Raw genomic sequence first — 24,852 nt, 5'->3', positions numbered from 1 at the left:
CTGGGACAGAGAAATGCACAACCTGAAAAACGCAAAATAACGTTTGTGTTTAGTTTGGATTAAGGAGTTGCAGTTGCGAATATTATATGCATTTTATAATTGAGTGTCTAATGCATGAAGTCTGTATTATTGTCATTTTGCAGTGAGCTAATTCAACGTCCTCCACTGATCCCTCTCAGATTCACCAAATGATTACAGGAATATCAGGCTGGCTAAAAAAAAAAGCAATTACTGTGTCTAATAAATGTGAATTTACATGATTTGAATAAAGCACCAACTTCAGCAGGTAATCGTTTTTTCTCTTTTAGTTTGTTTATTTAATCAATGTTACATTAAACTAACATAAATAAACATTTTTATGAACAAAAGGCACACAGTTCAAATATAAACAGAGAACGTCTGTACAGTTTGTCTCAGTAAAACATGTCTACTGTCTCTGAGCGAGAGAGCAGTCCAAGAGAGATGAGTTTCAGGGGGTTCGCTGACAGAAAGCTTAAGTGCCGCCGCAGCTGCAGCATAGTCGTGGTCGGGTCTCGGTGGGGAAGCTGTACACTCTTCAGTCCCCTGCGAGGAGTCAAAGTGGCGAAGACAAAAAAAAAAAAGCCAACCTGCGAACAGCACTTGCTTGTTGTGAAACCTCTTCCTGGAGATTTTTTTGAATGTGTGGATGTCCATTGGGGAGAAGTCCCACTGAAACTCACGTCCGTTGTCTGGTTGAAGAGGCCACAAGATTCATGTCCACTAAATTAAAAGATTCAAACACGCAGCACATACACTTGAAAAAAAACAAAAACATACGGGCCGGAGGCTGGGTAAACACTACGATTTTTTTTTTTTTTTTTTTGCAAGAGAATGACAGGGGGTCTGTGTTGCCTTGGTTTATCTACGGAAGCCTCTGACTGGTCGGTTTCTGCTTCCTCAGGATAACATCAAACGGGCCATCGGTCATTCACAGTACTGACGAGATGCTAACCGTCTACAACAGCGTCTGTCCTGATGTGGAGTTCATATACAGCCGTACGACTAAGTCAAAATGATAAGGGGGACTAGGTTTGTTATTTTTCCAGAAAAAAAAAGGTAGCTCAAATCCTCCCAGATGATCATCACAAGGCTCCTGTTCCAGCTAGATAACAAAGTGTGGGATCTGAGTCCAGTCGAGCGCGTTGCAGCTGCTGTCAGTTGTCGTCCACGTCTGCGAGCAGGAGGAAACAGGTGCCGTCCTTTGCTATAGTTCCAGTTTGGTCTGGTTGTTCCTTACTGAAGTCCAGTCTAGTTTTGGATACAGTTGGCCACAGACCAGGATCTTACGATATTTGCAAATATTTCATAGCTTTTGTTTTGATCTGCAGCAGATGTGAAAAGACAAGATCCAAACAGGGTTGGCTAAAGCAACAATAGACCAGATTTTCATCTCGAGTGGCAAACTCTACCGACAGAGATGAAAGCAAGCTATAAGCAAATATTTGCAAATACAGACAGATCCAGGTCTGATCCCAGGGGGGGTTAGACAGAGACGGTGCTGGGTACCTCCTCGTAGTGAATGATAAAGTAAGGGTAACTCTGGTCGTCGTTGAAGATGACGTAAATCTGCGGGTCCACCCAGTTGTCCACACAGGAGTCATAAAGGTCACTGGAGGAGTCGCGAGGGTTGATGGGTGGCGGCCGTCGCATGGAGGGGTTTCCTACAGTAAACCTGTGCAGACAAAGAAGACGGAGATGAGGTTAGTTACGTGGTCCGGTCCATAGAGCGACTGACAATAGTCTTTGCATTTCCAAGTTTCCTGAGGAAAAATGCCTGCAGACAGATTTCCATTCACTTCTGCGCATCTGCAGTTACAGAAGAAGAATAACCAATCTAAAAGAAAACTCGTCTAAATTTAATGATTACAAGGCCGTTCCTCTGTGTGTTTGAGGGAACCTTAAATAATATAAGCATATGCTGTTAGTGCATGGAATGAATGTACTATAAGCATATGAAATAAGTCAGAGCATTTTAACCAGTTTGTTTTGCCTCTCTAAAATATGCATGTCAAGCCCTAAAGACCCACAATCCATCAATCTTCATACAACTTCGATTGGGGTCATAAATAATACATGTTAAAATAAGAACATTTTCAACTCCAGAGACAGACGCAGGGTATGACTGAGAGTCTGTGTGCCAGATACAGTTTCAGACAGGGGAGTTAATCACATTGTACAGATAACTTCTATAGTTGAACGAAGTCTGGAAGCAATGTCTGCCTGTGACGTGGAACAAATTGAACCCAGGTTGGGAGTGGAGGGGGCGCTGTGAGTGGGGTGTGTGTTTCTTTTTTGGGTGCAACACACACTGTCTACTGCAGCATAACAACTTTGATGATGAACAATGGCCTCAGCCAAATCTGCCGTTTTGCATGTATCGCCCTCGATTTGACTCGCAGTTGATGGAATTTGGACGAGCGTCACGCATTGCATGACTTAATGCTGGTTGATGGAAAATAATCTCGGGATTTCAATAAACCAAATAAATGCTTTAACGTGTTCCGGGTATTTAATTTGAAAACACTGACAGTGAGTGGGAGGGGAGGGGCGGTGACAGAAAAATAGATTTTGTTTAGGAAGAGGTGGAGTTTTAGAAAAACAAAAACATGGAACTCAAATACAAGCTGGAAACATAAGGTCGTAATTTAGAATTGACTAAACTATGTTTCTTTCAGTACACAAAACATAGGATGGTGTCTCTAGTAATAAGAAAATGGTTCTTCTGCAAACAAACTTATCTGACTGCTTGGTGAAAAAAAGTAGTGGATATGACACAATTAAAAGGCCACCAAACTGAAAATAAATTGTCACAATTTAACAACAACATAGCATCTATAATGACGGCACCCACACACACCTGCCAGTGAGGACTTTGGCCAGGAACATGCAGTGGACTCCTTTGGGCGAGCGCTTGGAGAAGTTGTGGGAGTAGACGGCCTTGCGGGCGAAGTAGGAGCCCTGGCCGAACATGGTGGCGTGCTTGCCGCAGACTCGCGGGTCGAAGTTGTGCTTGCAGATGCCGTCCACCACGTCGGCCGAGGTGCCGTGGAAGAGGTGGCGCTCGCTCAGCAGCCGGTCCATCTCCGACATGCGCCGCGACATGTACTCCTTCTTCCTGTAAGAGCAGAGGGACACAGGCGGTTGAAACAAACAGATTATCAGTGTATGGGGTATTATTCTTTTTATGTAGCTGTATTGATCAAAAAGTAATAAAACAAGAAAAAGACAAACCCAGGGTTCATACACATTTTGACCAATGGATTTCCAAGACTTTTCTATGACTTTTCAATAACTTTAAACCAAATTTCCATGACCGAACATTTTGTAAAATCTCGGTGTATACACGAAAAAGTGACAAAATGTAGTATTCAAACTAACAATGAGAATTCCAAGGCATACAGTATACCTTAAATGACACAAACCCAAGTATGCCTGCCTATATTTTGAGCGTATTTCTTTAAAAGCATATGAATTATTTAAAACTCAGCGTAAATTAACTAGGGATGGGCATTCGATTAAATTGTCTTAATCGATCGTCTATTAATTATGCCCATCCCTAAAATGAACGACATGAAAATATGAATATAACAAATTTCCATGACTTTTCCAAAACTTTTGGGAGATTATTTTTTTCCATTACTTTTCCAGGCCTGGAAAAACACATTTTAAAATTCCATGACTTTTCCAGGTTTTCCATGACAGTACGAACCCTGCAAACCTAAAAAAATATAATCTTTGTAAAAACAGAGTTGTGCACAAGAGCTTTCTATTTTAAAGTTGTGATCAACAGCTTGTTTTCTCTAAAACAGGGAGAGAACATTGGGACTAATCCATTGTTTGAGCAACACACACACACACACACAAACACACGCACGCACACACACAAACACATACGCGTGCACACACACACACACAGCTTTTTGATGTGAGCGGATCAATCAGGCATGTTGAGGCAAAAGCGTTTTCGAGCCAGACAGGCTGTGACCCAGGCATGACCTCCTTTGACCCTGTGGCTTGACGCAGGACCAACACTGCATGCATCCAAGGCAAGCACACACACACACACACACGCACACACACACGCAGCCAAGCAGTCGTGGTTATGCGCTCATCGCCCGAGCCGTGAAGGAGAACTTGACTGACACTGAGGGGCATCACTTTCAGGCAAACAGACACACGCACCCTGTCAGTCATTGTGAAACTGTGCTGCACCAGTCAGTGTGGGAGAGTTTAAATGTCACAGCTGATAGGACCTGCTCTGCTCAACCGCAGCGGTTAGCGAACACCATCCTAGGCAAGCATCTCTCCATCCGCCGCGTTCACACACCACGGTGGACCCGTTCTCACGAAGTGCCACACAGCTGGTCCCACTTGCCCTATTTTCTTCCTGCTCAGTTTCTCGTTCACCCTGTGTTTGTAGTTAGGAAAGGTTTCTGTTCTCGTTTCCTTGTGCAAGAGCATATGCAGCTGCGTCTCACAGATTCCAATAGTTCCAAGAACTGAAATCTGGATAACAGCAATACGTTTTGGGCCACAACAGCAAAGAATGTGAAACAAGGACAGAGGTGGAACCAAATAATAAAAAGAAACTGAATCTTATCCTCTAAATACAAGTCTGTGTCTCCGAGTGAGGTCAAATCTCTTAACTGGTAAAAAATAAATTGCTATCAAACAGACCAAAAGTCTTCTGCTTAAAATCATACCACGCTTATGACTGATCATTTCAGCAAATCTGCAGAGTTACAGTCAACAAAACAACCACAAATGCGTCAAACTGCGATCTCACAAGTGCACCACAAAGCCCTTACAGGAAAAAAGACATTCAAGAGAAATTAAGAAGCTCAAACATGATGTTTGGTTACTGGAAATAGTTTAAGTATAGTTTAAATAGATTAACCTAAACAGAACAAAGGAAGTTCTTTAAAAAACGTTTTTTTGCTTGTCAGCTCACCTCTTATACTTCTCCCAGAGGAAGGGGTTTTGTACGCGCTGGATCTTGATGATCCTGAACTTGGTCTCCGACACGGTCTTGTGGAAAAGGCTGTACACTGTGCGGTAGCTGCGGTCCTCGCGGGACACCGGCACCTGCAGGAAGTCCTGGTTCATCATCATAGGCAACCACGTTTCTGGGAAAAGGCTTGGCGGGTTGGTGGTGGTCGGCGAGAGGGGGTGCGATAGGGACAGATCCATGGAAGAGGACGAAGAGGAGGATGAGCAGGAGAGGGGAGGTGCAGAGAGGCCGCACAGTGTCCTATGAAAAACAGAAGAAACACATCATTAGATCTTTGATTAGAGGGGAAATTAATCGTCAACAGTTTGGAGTGTTCAAGCCTTTTATCAAGGGAGTACATTTGCTGTGAAGTCGACGATTAATCAAAAAACTGACACACTTATAAATAATTAGAATAAGTGGAGATTGCAGCTCTTTCTTTGTGTGAACATTTTTTTTCGGTTGCTGCAGTTTCCTCTAACAGTGTGACATGTGATGCAACTGTACATTCAGACAAGTTCGTGAAACCAACTGTGTAATTTAGTACTTTGCAGTAATACAGGTAGTGCTTGATTGCGGAGTACACAGACAATTAATTCATTAAAATTATTGGATGATGTAAGTACGTCTACCACAGAAGATCATCTGATGACTAACACTGTTACAATACAGCGTGTAGGTGGTTAAAAGGAGCGTTGATTTCTATTAGAGGAAATGTATCTTAAAAGCAACAATTGATGATATACTCAAATCCAAAATAAATTCTCTAATAATAGAATAAAACCGGGTAAACAGAGTGGAAAAGAAACTCTGCACATAAGGGAACTGTTGCCTAAGCAGACACAACTCAGGCAACAAGAAGATCTGGATCATGTGGGTAATATAACAACTAACATTTCAACCCCTGTCATTAGAGTAAAAGAGCTGAGAAATGAGTCAACAGTTCTCTCTTGTAGTTGCTGCACTTTATAAAAAGGTGTTTCAGTTCACATCAGTCCAGTGGGTGCAGTCTCATTCACCGAGGCCCCTCCCTGCTGAGGGTCAGTGAGAGCAGCAGCCCAGTCCCTTTCATTTAGAGCAAAGGAAGCATCAGCAACACGCCGCACACCACAGCGTGCAACCCATCTCCCCGACTTCCTCAGCCTTCATCCCCACGTGTTTCCAATCAAGGCTGCATCCTGACGTAAAACAAAACCGATGTTCCGCTGCTACAAAGTCTGCGCTTTCAGAGACCGTGTCCCACCGACTGTCGACAGCGGCGTGACGGCGCCGCAGAGCGGAGCGGAGCAGCCAGCAGCCGTCGCCGAGCAAACAAAACAGCAGGGCGGCGTGAAAATGAAAGCAGTAACCAAACAAGACAATGGGGAGGCAGAGTGAGGGATGAGAAGAAGACAGTGGGGGGAAGAATGAAATGCCAAGTGTGGAGCTGTCGTTGAAGTGACAAAAAAAACGATTGTGTCTGGCATTTGAGTCAGTAACAGTGGTTTGGCTGTCAAGTTATCACTCTGTCAGTGTAAATGCTGTTAGCCCCATCAGCCACAGGAGAGTGTGTGCGTGTGTGTGCGTGTGATCAGAGTGTGATTCTGAGTCAGCGTGACAGCTTTCCTCATCTCTTTTCTCTCTCTCTCTCTCTGGTCTTGTCCATCCGGTCTCAATCTTTTGCTGCAATCAATGTCTCTATTCCCCCATGCGCTTTGAAAAAGATCACAGACAGGCTGCTGCAGAAAACAAGTGTGAAATGAAAAAGGGGACAGATAACAAGAGACTGATGGGGTTGTGTGGGGTTAGGGGGAAGAACAAGTGAAAAGGTGAGGTAATAAGGGAGGGAGGGAAAGATGGAGATGACCGAAAATAACATCACTAGGAAAGAGAGAGACAGAGAGAGAAATGAGAGAGGACGAGGGAGGGTGCCAATCAAGCTGATGACCTCAACCTCTAAGCCCAGCACAGATTGTTCCCACACACACACACACACACACACACACACACACACACACACACACACACACACACACACACACACACACACACACACACACACACACACACACACACACACACACACACACACACACACACACACACACACACACACACACACACACACACACACACACACGGCTCTGACAACATCTTATTCTGAATGTATGCTTGACAATAGATATTTGTATAATTATGGAGTCCCTCCGGTGACAATTGGGGAAAAAAATATTGGGTGGCCACAAAAAATTACTTAAAGTAGGTTTATCCTATGAAAAAAAAAAAATTTAACGGGAGATTGGTGCAGGGAGACTGGTGCAGTCCGCCCTCACCAACATGACACCACACTGTTGCGGTACACACTCTCCTTAAAGGGAATGATGATGGAGGTACAACACAATGTCTGGATGGTTAAGTCGATCCCCACCGCCTCTATCATGGGCTTTAGTTTGACACACACTGTCTGCACTGACTGACAATGTTTGCAAATACTGGTCAATAAAAACACATGGACCTATTTTGTGTGCCATGGCTCAGGGGGCACTGCTGGTTGCATTTTGTGTTTTGTTTTTTGGTGACATGTGCCCGTTGCATCTCCTGTTAAACTCCTTTTTGTATTTCATAGGATAAACTGATAAAGCTACACAAGCATGTGCATGAAGGTCACTCTCACATTAAACAGATTACAATAAGACAGGTGTGTGGAGGACAGACTGAAAGAGAAGAAAGACTAAGAACTGCATTGCATGATAGAACTGCAGCTGAAACTAGGTCTGACTGTGCAGATGGTAAAAACGTTTTGGACCCGAGTGGGAGCATGGTGCATCAAATAGTGCTGAGATCTATTATGTTAACGAGAAGTGTAACAACTACTTTGGTTGGTAGAACATGGCACCTAGATAAGCTAGATAATGAATGGGAAAACAAAACTTGTTTTAGTTTCAAAATGCTGTTTACAACTAAAACACAGTAGTATGGATGCAGCCTAAGCTGAGAACATACTCCTAGAAGTAAGAAAAAAAATCAATTCAACCAAGAAAAAAAAGTGTGAACCCTCAGACTTGAATGGTTTGTGGAGCCGGGAAAGGCCTTTTTTTCTCTGTGATCACATTTCTGTCTCCACTGAGTGATTAACTGCAGCACACACACAACAAACAGATACAAAAAAGTCCCAGGATAAAACCCCTTCATCCAAATTCCAGCTTCCCACAGTCGCTTTTCACACTCACTAGTTCTACTCTGCAAAAATCCCTGGTCTGGAACCCATTTAGACCTCTCTCACTTCCTGTCACCATGCCCCCTCTATCTCCCTCTCTCACTCGCATTCCCTTTCTCCCCGTTCCTACAGCTAATTTCCCTCTCTCTATTTCGTCTCTTCTCGACAGTCGTGCCCTGCAGGACCAGCTCGTACTGTCGTTCACTCTGTGTGGGATGCTGGTAGGAACATGCCAGAGCGGCCTGCTCTGCAAAGGAAGTGAAGAAAAAATAATCTGCACATGGAATTAGACCACTCTAGTTGTTTGCATCTGGTATCAGTAGTTTGAGGAATAAAACTCAGGCGGGTGCAGCGAGGCAGGTCGCTTCACTCCTGCAAAGAAAATGGCAGCTGAGAATTTTTTAAATCAGCTTTTAGAGAATAAAAGTATCTCATATAATACAGAGATTTAGTTTGTTCACTTTTTAAGAAATAGAAGAGTAAACACTGGTTTAAATTACTGATTTAATAATTTTAGATTTTTTTTCTTCTCTTCGGTCTCTTGTCCTCTGTGCTATGTCTGTTCTCTTTTGCCTCATTATCTCCCTGTTTGTCTGGTTCAGGCCTACGTCATTCTCCCGTGTCCCAGAGACTCCACCTGATTTGCCAAAAATCTTAGCTGTTAATGTGGGATTTGGCTTCAGCTCAGACTGCCAATGTGCCCCGGTCTTGCAGTTGGATTAAAGGTGAATGTGGTGTTCAGAGTCTTTTGAGTATTCAGCCCTGACTGTGACATTAGCATTGTGTACCGACCTCCGTGTGCCTGCCTGTCTCCAAACAGGAACTCTGGACACTCACAGAACACGGAGAGCCACAAAGAGAGCCAACTGTGTGTGTGTGTGTTTGTGCGTATGTGCATGTGAGTGCGTGTGTGTGTGTGATACCAGACACTTCGAGGACCTTGTTTTAATTGTCAACGTAGGGTTCATATGCAAAATACAAGATGTTCTCTAACAGGGTGGTATATAAGAGAGAGAAATAGAAGCAGCAGTAAGAGACAAAGAGAGACGCTCAACCACATGAGGGACATCTACCTCTGAACTGATCCTTCCTGCAGCTTTGCAGAACTATCAACTAGCAGCAGTTCTAAACCCTCGTGCTTTTCAGTGTGCTTGGTTATTATTCATAGCAGTTGATATACTGCCTGGAGATAACCTTTATAGGCAGTAGAGAAGTTTGCCTTTGCTGTTTCCCCCCAGTTATGTTTGACGTCAGGTTCACACCGGAAGCCAGTGCTGCATTTTGCAGGATATGAAAAAAACAAAAACAAAACACTGTTCTGTGTTGTTGTAAATATATATAGATAAATAATAACACAAATGTTCATGGCCATTTATGCGCCAGTGCCCGGAAGTTCAATGTGTGTCACAACATCATGACGGGAAAGGTCAACAGTCAGCATCTCGAAATAAAGGAGAAGAGGAAATCAGCTTGTTCCTTCACGTGCCGTTTTCATAACACTGCCAATCAAGAGTCGCAGTTGATACAAATCTGTGTCTAGAGTCACTTGATCTGATTGTTTCCATTTCCATTGCAGAAAAAAAGCCAGATGTAAGTGGGTGTTAGTGGGTTTTCTGACTAGAGGAAAAAGAGCTTTAGTTTCTGTGGGTGCTCACAGCACAACACATACTTGAAAGTTATTTCAAGTATATATTGTGAGCTGCCTTAATGCTCTGTTTTGTAAGGTAATAAAAGAAAAATTATTTTGTAATATGGATGATGTGCAAATATTGTTTCCGTCTGGGAGAAGACAAAAAATACTCTATCAAGTAAATGTATAGATATGTAAGAGTTCATTCATTCATTTCTAAATTCAGTTGAAAATTAGATCAGAAGATAGTTTTTGAAAACGAGGGGTGTCTTGCATTCCCATGGAGCGATTGGCCCAATGATATGCCATGATGCATTCAATATATATATATATTTAAATATGTATGAAAAGTGTTTACTTACTGTAGGTGGGGTGTAAGCATTACAGAGGACATGAACATGGGCCGCCTCTTGATCTGGCGTCTGAACCCGAAGATGGCGTTCTGCTGGAAGCCCTCCCTGATGTTGAGGATGTACTGGTTCTGGAGCGTATTGAACCGGACCTCCTTAAGACCCCTCGAGCTCGCCTCCTCTATGAGCTTCACCACCGGCTGAAGAGGAGAAAAAGGGAACGAAAGAAAAGAATAAAAAAAGACAAAGAGGAAAAACAGATGAAAAGGAGTTTAGACTTGTTTATTGTTTTTATACAGTCAATCTATTCTCCAGTTATATTTAATAAAATAAGAGACATGTCAGTGAACTGTGGTGCCATGTACAGACTAACAAATTGAGAACAGGCTAACACCCACACACACAAAGAGAAAAACTTCTGATTTAGTGGAATTGCAGTTGCCTGTGTCACAGGGGGTATTCAGGAGTGTGGGTGTGTTTGTGTCAGTGTGCATGTGTCTGAATTGATCCCATCACAGTGGCTAGACATGTGATTGGTGTGGGCAACGTTAATGCGTCTGGTCCCATGTTCGTACAGTGTGCTCACACACACACACACACACACACACACACACACACACACACACACACACACACACACACACACACACACACACACACACACACACACACACACACACACACACACACACACACACACACACACACACACACACACACACACACACACACACAGAGAGAGCGGCTCACCTCTGAGTATTCCCTCCAGCCAAAGTTGTCTCTGCAGTAGTACTTCCACACTGTGTGACAGCTGGGGGTGGGATTTGGGACTGTTGGGGGCGTGGGCGAAGGGCTGGGGGGAGTGGTCAGTCGTCTGACCCGGTCAAACTCCAGATCACACACTCGCATCGCCCCGAAGTCCAGAGAGAACACTCGACCCCTGCAAGGCAAAAGTCAGAGCCATTGTTAAAAAAAGACGTGAGGAGGAGTAGTAAACATTTGTACAGTCAGCTAACACGGGGCTGTGGCACGGTGACCTTGTCGTTAAATGGTCACAGTTTAAATTTCCAACAGCGGGCATGCAAGGCTGATCATGCGGCTGCTGATGGAACCTTAATTTAACCCGAGTGCCCGGGAGCAGGACGACCAAACCTCTAATTGCTTGCTCAGTGTGAATCACACACGATGACAACAATCGGCTACAGGACTTACAGGCCACATGTAAACATGCATGGACGAAAGGAAATAAGACAAACATGATAAAAACATGACACACACTGAGGACATGAATGTCATCTTAAAGATTTACACATTAATCATCTCAATCACTCTTGCTAATGGTGGAATTCACTCAAAATTGAGACAGAGCTCATGTGTCTTGCTCAAGGGCAAGTCAGCGGATGACTGTAAAAACACGGTGGGGGGGGGGGTCATGCTAAGCTTTCTGGTCAAAGGTTGAACCGTAAGTATATTCACACTTTCCAGTGAACACACACAATATCTAACATACCATCTGCTATATAGTACAAACACATAATACTATATTTTGCACACATACAACCTCCCTTAACCCCAGTTTGTCTCGACAAGCGGGGGTCAAAACCCCACTATATGTGTGAATGTGTGTATGTATGTGTGTATGCATGTGTGAGCTTGTGTTTGTATATGTGCATCAGTCTCTCTACTTTATACTCCATAGGACCTCTGGCAAAGGCTTTCTGGGTCAGACATACCACACAATGTAATGGCACGCTACGCCATGGACGGCAGACGGACACATACACTGCATGCTACAGATACACACAGAGAGACACAAAACACACATACACACACACTGGTAAAACGCACACAAACACACACACACAGAGCGTGTAAAAGTGTTAATGGGCTCATTGATTTTTGCCGGGGAACTAATTGGATTTAATGTCAAAGGTGAGACATTGGTGAGAGTGCATGTCCGGAAATGTGTGTGTGCGTGTCAAGCAATGGTTGAGTTCTGGTAATGTGTGTGTGTGTGTGTGTGTGTGTGTGTCAGGTCTGTGCTAAATAAGGCACTGAAGCAATAGCAGACAGTTTCTATAACACAGAGATGCTGAGAAAGGAGGGAGTGTGTGAACCTGAGGACACAGAAGTGAAACCACATATTATAATGGCTCCACGGTATACAAGTATTCAGTTTCATGTAAGTGCATTTACTGGACACACATGGTTTCAGTGATAATGAGGTGCTGAGTCATTTTCCAAAACAAACGTCCATGCACACGGATACAAATGCTAAAATGAGTTAGTCTTATATTTACGGCCCGTGCTGCTGCTAAGTCATGATGTGACTGCATCTCTGGAAGAGGAAGTGAAACAGGAGTTCACTCACTGAGCACGTGCGGAAAAACTAAACGGTATTTGAGGAGCGAGTCAGCGACCGGCAGAACACGCAATTACGAGAAAGATCAATAAAGCAGATGTCCTCCAGGACTGCTCTCAAGTCACTAAAAAAAGGGGGTTTCGGTTTCACGTGAGAGTATGAACAGAGAATTAAATTATAAAAAAAGGTAGAGGCAGTACATAGAAAATGGTGGGACGGACACGCTCACAAATTAAGTGCGAGAACAGAACATCTTTCAGTTCACATCTGGACACTTTGTTTTCTCAATTTCTGTCTCACTTTTGTTCTATCACCTCTCTGCTCTGTTCCCTGTTTCACTGCTTCTTTTCTGGCTCTCCGCACGTCTTTGTTCTGTTTTTTTCTTCTTCTGTCGGAACAAGAAAGTGCAGTAATGCACCTGCACGCCCCCCCCCCCCCCCCTCTCCCTCTTTCTGAGTACAGAACAGTTTCTCCTAGGAGTGGTACGTCACGATCACAACAGCTCTAGCAGATGGCTGTGAATTCAAGTGACCTACGATGCACCCACTGACACAAATCTGTATATATTTAGGTTTTATTACAAGGAATTTAGGTGAAATATGTCACATTTACATCCCACTCATTACCACTATATCTCTGTATCTTTCACACACTCTGATGAGGACAGGTCTCCAGGGGAGTCAGGCTTACTTTTTTCTCTCCAAAGTCTTTCACAGCGTCCTTTCTCTCTCACTTTCTCGCGCTCTCTCTCTCTCTCTCTCTCACACACACACACAGCCTGGTTTGTGCTGTTCTAAAAATAAAATTCCGCCGGTTAAATTAAGTGCACTGAGATTCGGTGCATTCGACCCCGAGGCCAATCAAAAGTTGGAAAGGGACACAAGGCACGCCCACTCCGTCATGGTCTACACTCGCCAGGCCGTGCTTAAAATGTCGGGATGCTCACACACACAAGAAAATCAACTGAAAGAATGCAAATTAAAATTAAGAGATCTTGAGAAGCGTATTTGACATTTGGATGGAGACGGCTGCTGCTGACTTAGGAGGGAGTGTTAGTGTGCTGAAGGCAAAGGTAAGAGGCCCTTGAGCAAAAATAACTTGGCGCTGAACCATCCACCGAGCAGGCTGCTGCGCTTGTGTCAGGTAGCTCCCAGGTGTGAATCAGTACAGAATGTGAGAGCAGGATGTTTCTGTGAAAAAAAGAAGTTCAGCAAAACCTTTTCCTGAATGAATAAAGGTTTTTAAAAAACTCAATGCTCTGTTAAAAACGGTTGATAATCCCGCACACTGCCTTCAACACACACACACACACACACACACACACACACACACTCACAAACACACACACCTTCAAACTTTCTCACGGCTGCACACATAAGAACCCGCATACCAGCATCAGTCATGCTATTGTGAACGTCACAGACTAGAGAGAAAAAAACAACAACACATGAGCGCTCGCTCACTTTCGTACACGCACGCATTCTTTCAACCGATTTCATGTACACACACGCACACCTTCGTCCAGTCACGCCTAGGTAAGTCAGACGACCAAATCTGCTGACGAAGGCTTCCACACACACACACACAACCTTTATGTCATGGGTTTGTTTTATGTCCTTGTGTTGAAAATATTTCCTTTCCAGGCATGTCTTTGAGTGTCCTACGTTTGATTTTGTTGTTCAGCTCTAATAGCTTTGAATAACATGACGTCAACCACATAAGCACTCACAAACACAAACACACACAGCTGAGAGAACAGTAACTAATGTCCACTGCTGTCTCCTGCATGTCCCGGATTGTTTTTCAAGGAGCATATCTCTCCTTCCTCCTCTACACCACATCATGAGGCTCATAGTTTAGCGTGTCCTCTTTAACCTTCTCTCTGGAAATTGAAAAGCCACCGTGGGTTCCAAATGTGAAGCAGTAAGATGAGGAGATAAAGAGTTTGACATTAAAAATAACACTTAAGACAAGATCTGATAGAGGAAATGGGAGAAAGAGTGAACGGGTGGGTGCAGAGGCATATCTCGCACACATCTCCACTTCTCTTACACCTCTTTGGGGCCCTTTAGGGACAAAGGAGGGATGAAATAATGACACAAAGACAGAGAGAGGGGGAGGAGAAGAGAGGCCAGGGAGGAAACGTATAGAGGACGAAAAGATCCACGCAAGATAAGAGAAAAATGAGGAAGAGATTGAGAGAGACGGGAAAAAACAGATAGAGGCAGACTCTGAGTAATAAAAGGCAGAGCTGCCCAGACCTCGCCCCACTGATTCATGGCCTGGTCTGTCTGACACATTATAGTCACACACACGCACACAGAGAACACACTTAGACTGATTATCTATTGCTGCTTTTCACACACACAATCAGTAACAAGCCCTTATACACACAACCATCCTTGACATCCTGAACGCAATGAGGTAACATGGAATCCCCCACGATATAAACACACACACATCGGTGTCAGGTCGCTCTGCCCTTGGTGCTCGGTGACTTTTTATGTCAATTAATGACAAGCAAGGCTTTTATCACCTGGCCGACCAAAACGCCTCCCTCTCTCTCTCTAGCTCTGTCCCTCTCTCTCTCCCATACACACATGAAAAAATGTGTGTTTCGTTGTGGTAACATAAAAACCAGCGAGCCTTCGTGGAAGACTTAAGGTTCCCTCTCGCGCAGATATTACAGGAAATTGGTCTAATTACGAGAGACTTGGTGGAGAAGCTGTGTGTTCCTGTAAATAACAAACGTCATATTGTGGAGAAGAAAACTGTTTTGTCATACGTTCTCATACGTTCATATATCCACACACACTAAAGCACAGCAAAAGTCTTTTCACAAAAAACGGAACAGCAGAGGATTATTACAGTATAACTTTTAGAAGCGATGACTGTGACATTCCTCCTTAGTGCTGAGTTCATGACTGAAGCGGATTAGCCAGTCTTCCATTCCTGCTTATCATATGGATGGGATTAACCTGCGCTATGGATCATACACACATGGGAACAGCTCAGAACACACACACACACACTTTCTTCTCTGTCCACTCCTTTTCTGTCACACACACATACAAGGCAGAAGGCATAAGGCCTGTGTTACCATACCGACAGAAGAGCTTGTTAAGTCATCTGATGCTCTTTAGATCACTAACAATGTTATCATTTGGCCATGGTAGCCATGGTGATGCCACTGCAGTGTGTGTGTGTGTGTGTGCTTGCGTGAATGAAAAGATAGCCTGGATCGCATTTCTGATGGAAGTATGAAAGAGCACAGACACTCTGTGCAACACAAGGCTTCTCAAGTAAACGACTTAACCAAGTACTGAATAACCAGAACAGTGTGAACACTACACAAGTTTCCTGACTGTTCCTCTCACAAACCACTCCAGAGTTTACCCTGTGTCAACATGCCCCGGAAAATCTAATTGGATTCTTTTCACACCCACCAACGGCAGGTCGGCCGCCCTCCTGACCTCTCACCTAGGTCGAGAGGAGGGCAAAAACCAAAGTAACCACTTAAAAAAATTTACTAATATGAAAAACAGGAATTAGCCGGTGTATACGAAACCTGCAAACCTGTCGGAGAGGTCATGTGTTTCAGGTATGAGAATGTTCCACGTCACGTTAAATGCTTTACCATTTCACTCTACCATTCTCAAACAGACAAACCTGTTTTAGGATCAGGGTTAGAAAAGCTTCCGACATATTTTAGACACATATTTTAGTTTTATGCCTGAGCTGCGAGGAGGAACTCAAAAACTAAAAGAAAGGTTTATCATTAATAATGGCTATGATGAGAAAGTATTAGACAGTAACTGGTTATATGTTAATTGGTTGCTTAGCGTCCAGAATAGAATAATTAATTGGAAATGTGTATGTGAATTCAGTGATTATCCAAAGAGACGTAAAGAAATTAGGTCTGGGAAAATTCGAAAATAACCGAGAACCAGTGCAAATATCTCTGAGTAATACAAATATTAATGCTTTGAACATTTGTTGTGTTCATTACAAACTTAATAACAGTCTTTTTGGCGTATATCTGGTTCCGCCGGAGTTTCAGGCAAGTGAGCCAGATGGTCCTGTCTGACTGTGTGAGAGTGGAACACCCTCAAAAGGCCTCTGAAGAATTTGGGTTGACACCACCAGGTGCATATCCTGCTTGTGGGGCAATATGCACTTTGCATAGAGTTTCAGTTTGAAACATGAGTCAACAAGTCAACCGCGCAGAGGCATACAAGTCTTTGTACACACACACACACAAACCTGTCTGTGTGTGTGTGTGTGTGTGCAGTTCACACAGATGTAAACAAAGACAACACATGGCCGTTCAAAGGCCGTGGCAGCTCACAAAGGCTCTGATGATGTGATCGAGGGTGTGGATGTGACCGGGGTTGGAGGATTTAATGGCATGATGCTGTGTCACTGGCTATGTAACATGGACGACAATAATGTGACAAAAAAGTGCTTGAATTTCCTGATTATGTTAACAGATTGAGATGTTGGAGAGGATTGTGCATAAGACGATTAGTGTGGTGTTTTTAATAAAATTGAGTTGCCCTCAAGACATCTACGCCTTAATCAAACAGTGATTAGGCTAATTGAGTGCCTGCTGATTTTAGGACATATAAGGCAGTTACTACTTAATAATTTCTGCTTTGAAGTTCACATGTTACTAGAGCCAAAAGGCGAGTTGATTATTTGATAAGGAACCTCACGTGCTTCTGATGTTTCAAACAGTAAAACGCAAATGGTCTCCATTTCTTGCTTTTCAGTTGTGAGGATTTCCTGCTTTTTTTTAAATGATATATAATAAATATGAGTAAATAATTACTTTGATTCTTGGTCTGTTGGTTAGACAACAAAAGTAATTTCAATATGTCACATTTGGCTTTTAGAAATTGTGAATAGGTACAATTTATTTTGGAATGTTCTTTGGACCAAACTATAAATTGGTAAGTTGAGAAAATAATCGTCTAACCAACCTCAAACGAGAGAGACATATGTGTGAATATACTAATGAGGATATAAACTGAATAAACAATGAGGTTCACCTGTGTTTACAATTAACACAGGTCAACAGGGTCCTCAAACGAGTTCCCATTGTGTGTGAGCACGCCTGCATACAGTACACTTTCACAGGAAGCAGTGCATGCTCCTTTATGTCACCCTACTAGGGCTTGCCAAGTGCTTGCATGTGTGTGTATCTATGTGAGTGTGTGGGAGAGTGAAAGAGAGGTTTATCTCTGTCTGCTAAAAGACGTGCGTGTGAGCAGAGCAAGCCACTGAGCTTCTCTGTGCAGCCGCTTCGTGTGAGCGTCTGCATGCCAAGCCGAGTGTGCGTGTGTGCGTGTTTGTGTGAGTGTACACAGTGGTGTGCGAGTCTATGACCGAGGGAAGGAGAGAAGCTGCCAAGTGCGTCTGTGTCAGTGACCGCACAAGGCAACCGAGGGTCAGGGAAGTTCACAGCTCTCTGCCATGAGTGCTGTAAAGTCTGGTTGGGACGCAGCTCTGGCCAATCACCGGGCTCGCGTTGGGAGCAGGGGAATACAGGAAATAGATAACCGATATCAGGGCCGGTGGATGGAGTGCCATGCCTCCGCAAGGGCACGATAGCTGATACGAAGGTTCAAATAAAGTGATAGATGGAGGGTACACAATAACTGGAAGACGTGAAGGCCAGACACACAAACACAGGAGATAGAGTGACTAACACATACAAACATGCATACATGAACCCCATTTACTGTGCAAAGAGTCGAGAAAGAAACTCTCATACAGACATAGTCGCTTGGCCACAGTCCATTAGCCCCACATGCACAGAGCAGCTGTGGAGTCCGAGCTTTCAGTTTGATACCGGTGGTAAAACTGAAGTGGGAGCTCGGGCTGAGGTCTGCTGTTTCCATCACACCGAACCAGAAGTGGCTTATCATTCACAAGCAGCCTATCAGCTTACTGCACCATTGTTGCCATGTCACAAGTGCCTATCAATTTACTGCACAGTAGCCTTTTCAGCAGCGCTTACACCAGGGAAACGTACCGGTGGGGCTGCAGTGTACTGTCTGTTTCAACTCTATCGATCCAGGATGAGGATTTTGTCTGAATTTTTGAATGTTATTCTAACGTGTATAGTTTTTAGAGAAGTTATCTCAGTATCATTTCAGTATTGTTGCCCACAATGAACAGAAATGCTGATGCGCCATCCACAAGTGCATGAATTGTAGTTTCACTTCCTGCTCTGAATTGATTGAACTGAAAGCGAATTGACCCCCGACCCACAGACTCAGATCCAAAATAAAATTAGAGCAGAGCTCGGGTGTTGCTTCTCCTCACAGTGGGATCCTGTATGTAGAGGACACGGTATATACACAGTGTAATATGTCAAAGCCAGCAGGTTGCAGTGAATGCTACAGTGGGATACTTACTGAAACTTGAGCCTGACTTGCTCATTGTCCGGGTTGCAGTAGAGTCTCTCCAGCTGTTCCTGGGAGTCATCCGCTATGCTCTGCCACGTCTGACTACTGTTCCTGTGGATCTGCCAGTGGAAGGGCAGCACAGTGTGGTGGTGGGCGCAGTCGTTGCCATAAACACACTGTCCTTGTAGGAAATCCACACAGATGTCCACTGAGTCTGACTGGTGCGTGTGATACTGGAGCTGAGTGAGCAGCTCGAAAACCAGGTCCAGGGAGGCCTCTTCACTTTTATCCTGAAATAGTACTCCTTTGTTGGGCTGTAGGAGGAGGGGAAGGGGGTCCTGAACTCCAGCACAGTCTTTGACTGGAAGGTTTTTAGCCCCAGAGGTTAAGAGGTCATTGCTTTTGATGGGCCCCTCCTGGCGAGGGACCTGGGGGGCAGCCAGGGGAGGTATATCCCTGACGGGGGGCGTTATTGTCGCTGTGTTCCCGGCTGCCCTGGGGGGGGGCTTCAGCTGGAAGCAGCGGCTGTCCGGGGTCGGGTCGGTGGTCTTGGGTCGCTCCCCTCGTCGCTCCGTCTCCTCCAGCTCCGCAGTAGTATCGGCTATTTCCACATCCCCGTCCCGGGCCAGCAGCCCCGCCACCCCGGCCCCGGGAGCCGCGGCACCGCCCGCCGCCCCCGGGGGCTTGAGGCACACCTGGCCCAGGCGGCCCTGCTTCACCACGGCCGCCGCGCACAGGTTGCCCGGCGTCCGACCCGGCTGGTTCCGGGGAACAAACACCCCGTCCCCGGACACCAGCGTGTCCGTGCTCAGCAGCGTGGTGAGGATGGGGTCCTCCAGGGCTCGGTGGAGACATTTGGAGTCCAGCTTCCTCGGCTTCTTCTTGAAATAAGGTTTCACCAGAGGTATTTTGTCCGGGAGCCCGACGAGCTGCCGCTCCGTGAAGCCGTCCCCTTCGTCCATGTTCAGGCTCACGTCCAGAGAGATGCCAGCAGGAACGCCCGCGTCTGCGGCTTTCTGGAGAATGTGCAAAGTTGTATCCATGATCGTCTCCTACACCCCGACAGTCCTGTTGGATAAAGAGAAGAGAAAGAGGGAGTCATGGGAGTATACACCTCCGATCCTTCAGTTTCCAAAGTGGAGTCATCCGGTTGTAAACAGCGATGATTAATACGAGCTATTAAATATCGGTCTTTCCTTTCCTGGGAACAACCATCGCTCCGTGAAGACTGAAACGAAACCCGTGTGTTACCCTCTGTAATAAATACACTACCGCCGATGTGATCCCGTAACGACCCTGCAGATAGAACCCGGTGATCCGACATGAGGAGCTCCTACAGGGGGGCTACAGCAACAGTCTGTCCCGCTGACTCTCCTGTGGACCCGGCGCTAAGCGAAGCGGAACAGAGTCTTACCTAACCCTCCGTGGGGAGCTCAGCCCGGAGTCACCAGCCTCAGATTAATCATATGAGAAGAAAGGAAAAAAAACGCGGATCATAGCAGGACACCGTCCTCTGGCTCCTTTCTGTTTTTCTTACCCGGGTGTCTGTAACGTCATGCCCGCAATTACAGCTGCGTCTCGGGAGCAGCAGCGATACGATCACCGCTGGAACAAAACCCCTCTCTCTCTCTCTCTCTCCCCCCTCCCTACCTCTCTCTCTCCCGGGACGAGGTATTCTGATCACGGGTCCGATACGAGGCCACTGCCGGCTACGTGCCGCTCACACACCGCTGCCCGAGCAAGTTTGCACGTAGGCTCCAGTCGACACACACACACACACACACACACACACACACACACACACACACACACACACACACACACACACACACAAGGCATTGCGGCGGAGCAGCGACAAAAGACAAACGAGGGGCACCCCGACCGGAGCTTTCTTCCACCGCCTCCCCCACAGCAGCGCTTCCGTCCCGGGGAAGCACTTGCTCGACGCACCCGGAGCTTTTTTTCCACAAGCTTTTTTTCAAAAATAAACCCCGTCAGAGGAGCACTGCAGTGGGCAGGCAGCTGGGTCAATTGTTAACACACGACCGGGTGTAAGAACACGACGGAGACCCCGGCGGTGTTTCTGATACACACACGACATAAAGAAAACCCTACCTGCGCGATAAACTCCGCCCGTCTCCCCCTGGTCTCGACTCTCTTTGGTGGGTAAAATCCAGTGCGCACATCGGCGGAGCTCCGTGGCCAGTCCGGGGGATAGAAAGCAGGCCTGGTGGGTAGGTCTCCGTGTCTGGACGCCACCGTGGTCCGGTTAGCGGTGCTCGTGTGCCGCCGCTGCCTCCGCCTCTCTCACGCCCGGGTCTCTTGTGACTTCATGCCGTCCCGTCCCTCTCTTTGTGTCCGTGTGGCGGAGAGGACCGAGCCGCAGGAGCCGAGGACACAGACCGACAAAGAGCGGAGGAGCACAGCTGTGGAGAGACAAGCTGCGGCTGCCTCCCGGCTCCGCGCAGCCAGGCCCCGCCCCGTAACCTGCTGACAGGCGGGGCTCCGCTGCAGGGAGGCGGGGCGAGGGAGGGGAGGCGTCTGCTGGTGGGCGGAGGAAGCTGCATGGGGGTGTGGAGACCCGAGCGGGCCCTCTATCCAGGGCCCCGGATGGAATAATAAGTGAAGACCAGTAAAACACACTTCCCCAACTGCCAAATTAAATTAGACATGGAATGTGTATTTAACAAAACATACATCCGGGTACAAATGTAACATGTAAAACACTCAGATCAATCAATCAAATTTTATTTGTATAGCCCATATTCACAAATCACAATTTGTCTCATAGGGCTTTAACATGGTCTGACTGTCCTTAACCCTCAGCAAGAGTAAGGAAGAACTACTAAAACCCTTTTAACAGGTAAAAATACGTAGATACCTCAGAGAGAGCCACATGTGAGGGATCCCTCTCCCAGGACAGACAGAAGTGCAATAGATGTCAAGTGTAGGAAAACATCATCAGAAAAAGGTTTTAGCAGTATTGATGAGGGTCCATGGTTGTAGCTCAATAATGTTCATTAGCATAATCAAAGATTTTTTCGACATGGGCGGATTCATCTGTTTTGGAGCCCCCAGGTTTTTTGTTTTTGTTTTGTTGGGCCCCTGTTGCATTGTGTACCTAAGGGATAAAGGGATGGTTCACTCATTACCTACTCAGCACTATGCCGATGGAGGGGTGGGTGAAGTGTCCACAAAACCCTTAAGGAGTTTCCGGGGTAAACAGAGTAGCAGTCAAATCCAATACAATTGAAGTAACTGTCGACAACTTCTTTAAACGTTAAAAAAAAAAAAAAAAACAGCTCCTGTGTCCGCAAGCCCCGACATTCAAATTAGACTCAAAACGGAGTCATTTAAACCGTTTAAACACTTCACACCCACCCCTCCATCAGCATAGTGGTGAGTAGATAATGAGTGAATATATTTTTTTCTGTGAACTATCTCTTTAAAATGTCCAGGCCCAATCTTCTAAATATTTCCCCCACTTCCTGTAACCGGCACGTGCAATCGGAACACGAAAATATGCAAACAGACTAAACAGAAGTAGAGTAAAGCTGTTTGTATGAACTGAAAAAGTTCAGAGAATTTCATCCAGACCTTTTTTTCTGAGTTTGTCTTTCATGTATGAAGAACGCACCAGTAATCTGGACTTGCTCATAGTCAAAGTACTCTTAAAACTGGCTCAATAGTAATGACTATACACCACTACACGTAAACTAAATATTTCTTTCAACATGACAACCCAAAGTCTGCCTTAGAATGACCTACAAATAATTAACAATGGCTAAATTAATAATTTATCAGGAGTAATAAAGTAATTAGTTACAAATTCTAAACCGCTTGTGAGGTATTTCTCTTAAGAAAGTGTGGATCAGCATGTAAAGGTTGCAGTTGGTTTTGTTAAACTCAGTTCTGTGCATTTGAGGCTTCTTATCAGTAACAAAGCATCACACATGAAGGCTGATTGAATGTAGGTCATTTGTTTGAGCAAATACATTCCACCACGGAAAATGTGTAAAGAAACGTCGTAGCTAACGTGTCTTGTGAACAAGATCATCGGTGCATACAAGGATTTTTTCATTCCAAATATTTTCTTAATAATGTCTTGTGTGAAGATGATTATCGCTCTTAAATTGACAGTTCCCAAAGAGCCGAAACTGCACTGAGAACATGTGGTTGTTTTGTCACACACCGCCGTGTAATTTCACAGAAGACTAAACACGAAACCTGCTGAGACACGATTATAATTCCAGCAAAAGCAGATATAGAGGGAGGTGAGTCATTTTTCATACACTAATCCAACATTCACTGGTTTCTTAATAATGTATTCAAGAAGCCAGACTCTGTCCCGTGCAACTGATCACATTTCCATCAGGGAGTGTAGTGTTTACTGAGTCAGCTTCCCTCTCCTCCCTGTTTAACCACAAGTGGTTCTCAAGAACCTGTTGTGCTGCAAGTGTCTTCCGGTGCAAGTTTGGTTGTTTGCAGATGAGAAGAGTTCAGTGGTTTTTATGTGAGAAGCTTGGTGTTATTATTATATCAGTTTCCACATAGCACTATCTACGTGGCTTCAGCTGTGTGGTTTTTAACAGCAAGCACGTTATGAGACTCAAAACCTGCTGTTCCCTTTCAACAGGAACTAAAAACCGGATTCTGTTTCTGAAGTCAATTTAAGGAACCACATCTAAACACTCAGCCAAGCATTTAACTCATTTAGTTTTAACGTTGAGTTGTCTCTGTGAGGATGAGAGATAATAGATAGATGAAACATTCGGCCTTTTTCTTTTCCCTACTCTTTTAAAAAGTGAAATAACAGGAAAGTAACCCTCATTTCCCCCCCCCCCAGGAAAGAGACAACACTTAATTGAATATGTAATTCATGAGTGATTATCTATTAATAACCCTCTCAGCTGGGTTTAAGCATGTGTGTGTGTTTTGTAACATCTGCCACCATTAACCCCTGAACTTAACTGACAAAGGGTCAAAAGGGCATTTGTGCTTATATATGCACTGCAGCTATTTACATGCAAATCCCTTCTCACCACAAACCACCAATGGATGGCTGCGCTGTTCATGAATGGTTCACTTTTTCCACGTGCGGCGGGCCACTAGCTGTGGTTCAAGAGGTTAGAGATTAACATAAATGTGTACCACCGTGCTCCAGACAAACACCCATTTCGTCAGAGCAGCTTCCAGTGAGGGTTAGTAATTGGGAAATTACAGGCTTGCAGCTGAAGACACTTGGGGAGCTGACGTACTATACCAGCGCCTGGTTGCATACCGACCGACCTCGAGCATTCCTCCTCCGCTGACAACCATAACGAAGTCTCATTGTTCGAGTTGCGACTTGTCTCGGAGGACGCCCCAATAAAAGAGATACCTGCCTGCCAACCCCTGCTCACTTATTGTCTCGCAGAAGTCAGTGAGGGAGCTCAGCGCATGAAACAACAAGTTCTGCGATGATCCTTTAATACAGCTGGGAAGGAGCTGCTCGTATGATTGATGGTAACCTAAAGGAATATGGCATGAATGTTGTAGTCGTGAGATTAAAAATAGCATACCATAGAGTTCACCTGTACCAAGAGTATTATTAGATTATATATGTCAGGAATCAGAAACTCTCACAAAAACAAGGTCATTCTCAGACTTAGGTTTTAAACAGCGTTTTAAACACGAGCATTGTAGCTCTGCATCAGTAATAACCCCTGTGCTACTAACACACCTGAAAAGAAATACCACATGACCATTTACACGCACTGGTCATGTGCATGCTGGTGTTAACAGGAAGCAGACTGTCCACTCTGAAGTTTGTTGCTTTGTTACAGAAAATACTACAAACTAGAAACGACAATGGTGAGAAGTAGGAGCAACAATGAATGAAGTGTCACTG

At 45.0% G+C, this 24,852-nt stretch overlaps 1 protein-coding gene across 1 annotated transcript; it reads right to left on the bottom strand.

Annotated features, from left to right (window-relative positions):
* Nucleotides 1–287: 287 nt before the first annotated feature.
* On the bottom strand, nucleotides 288–21,430 carry tiparp (TCDD-inducible poly(ADP-ribose) polymerase). Its single transcript, XM_061072790.1, has 7 exons — nucleotides 21,078–21,430; nucleotides 18,972–20,030; nucleotides 10,938–11,127; nucleotides 10,200–10,387; nucleotides 4,973–5,272; nucleotides 2,879–3,136; nucleotides 288–1,693 (listed from the first exon to the last, which is right to left on the bottom strand). Exons 2-7 carry the CDS (start codon nucleotides 20,003–20,005, stop codon nucleotides 1,504–1,506), a joined length of 2,160 nt encoding a protein of 719 aa, XP_060928773.1. The 5' UTR covers nucleotides 20,006–20,030; nucleotides 21,078–21,430; the 3' UTR covers nucleotides 288–1,503.
* Between the last annotated feature and the right edge of the window lie 3,422 nt (nucleotides 21,431–24,852).

This window comes from Limanda limanda, chromosome 6, assembly GCF_963576545.1.
Source record: "Limanda limanda chromosome 6, fLimLim1.1, whole genome shotgun sequence".
In the NCBI taxonomy this organism is placed as follows: domain Eukaryota; kingdom Metazoa; phylum Chordata; class Actinopteri; order Pleuronectiformes; family Pleuronectidae; genus Limanda; species Limanda limanda.
Note: the sequence above shows the minus strand (reverse complement) of the source record. Positions and strands in the feature narration are given on the sequence as shown.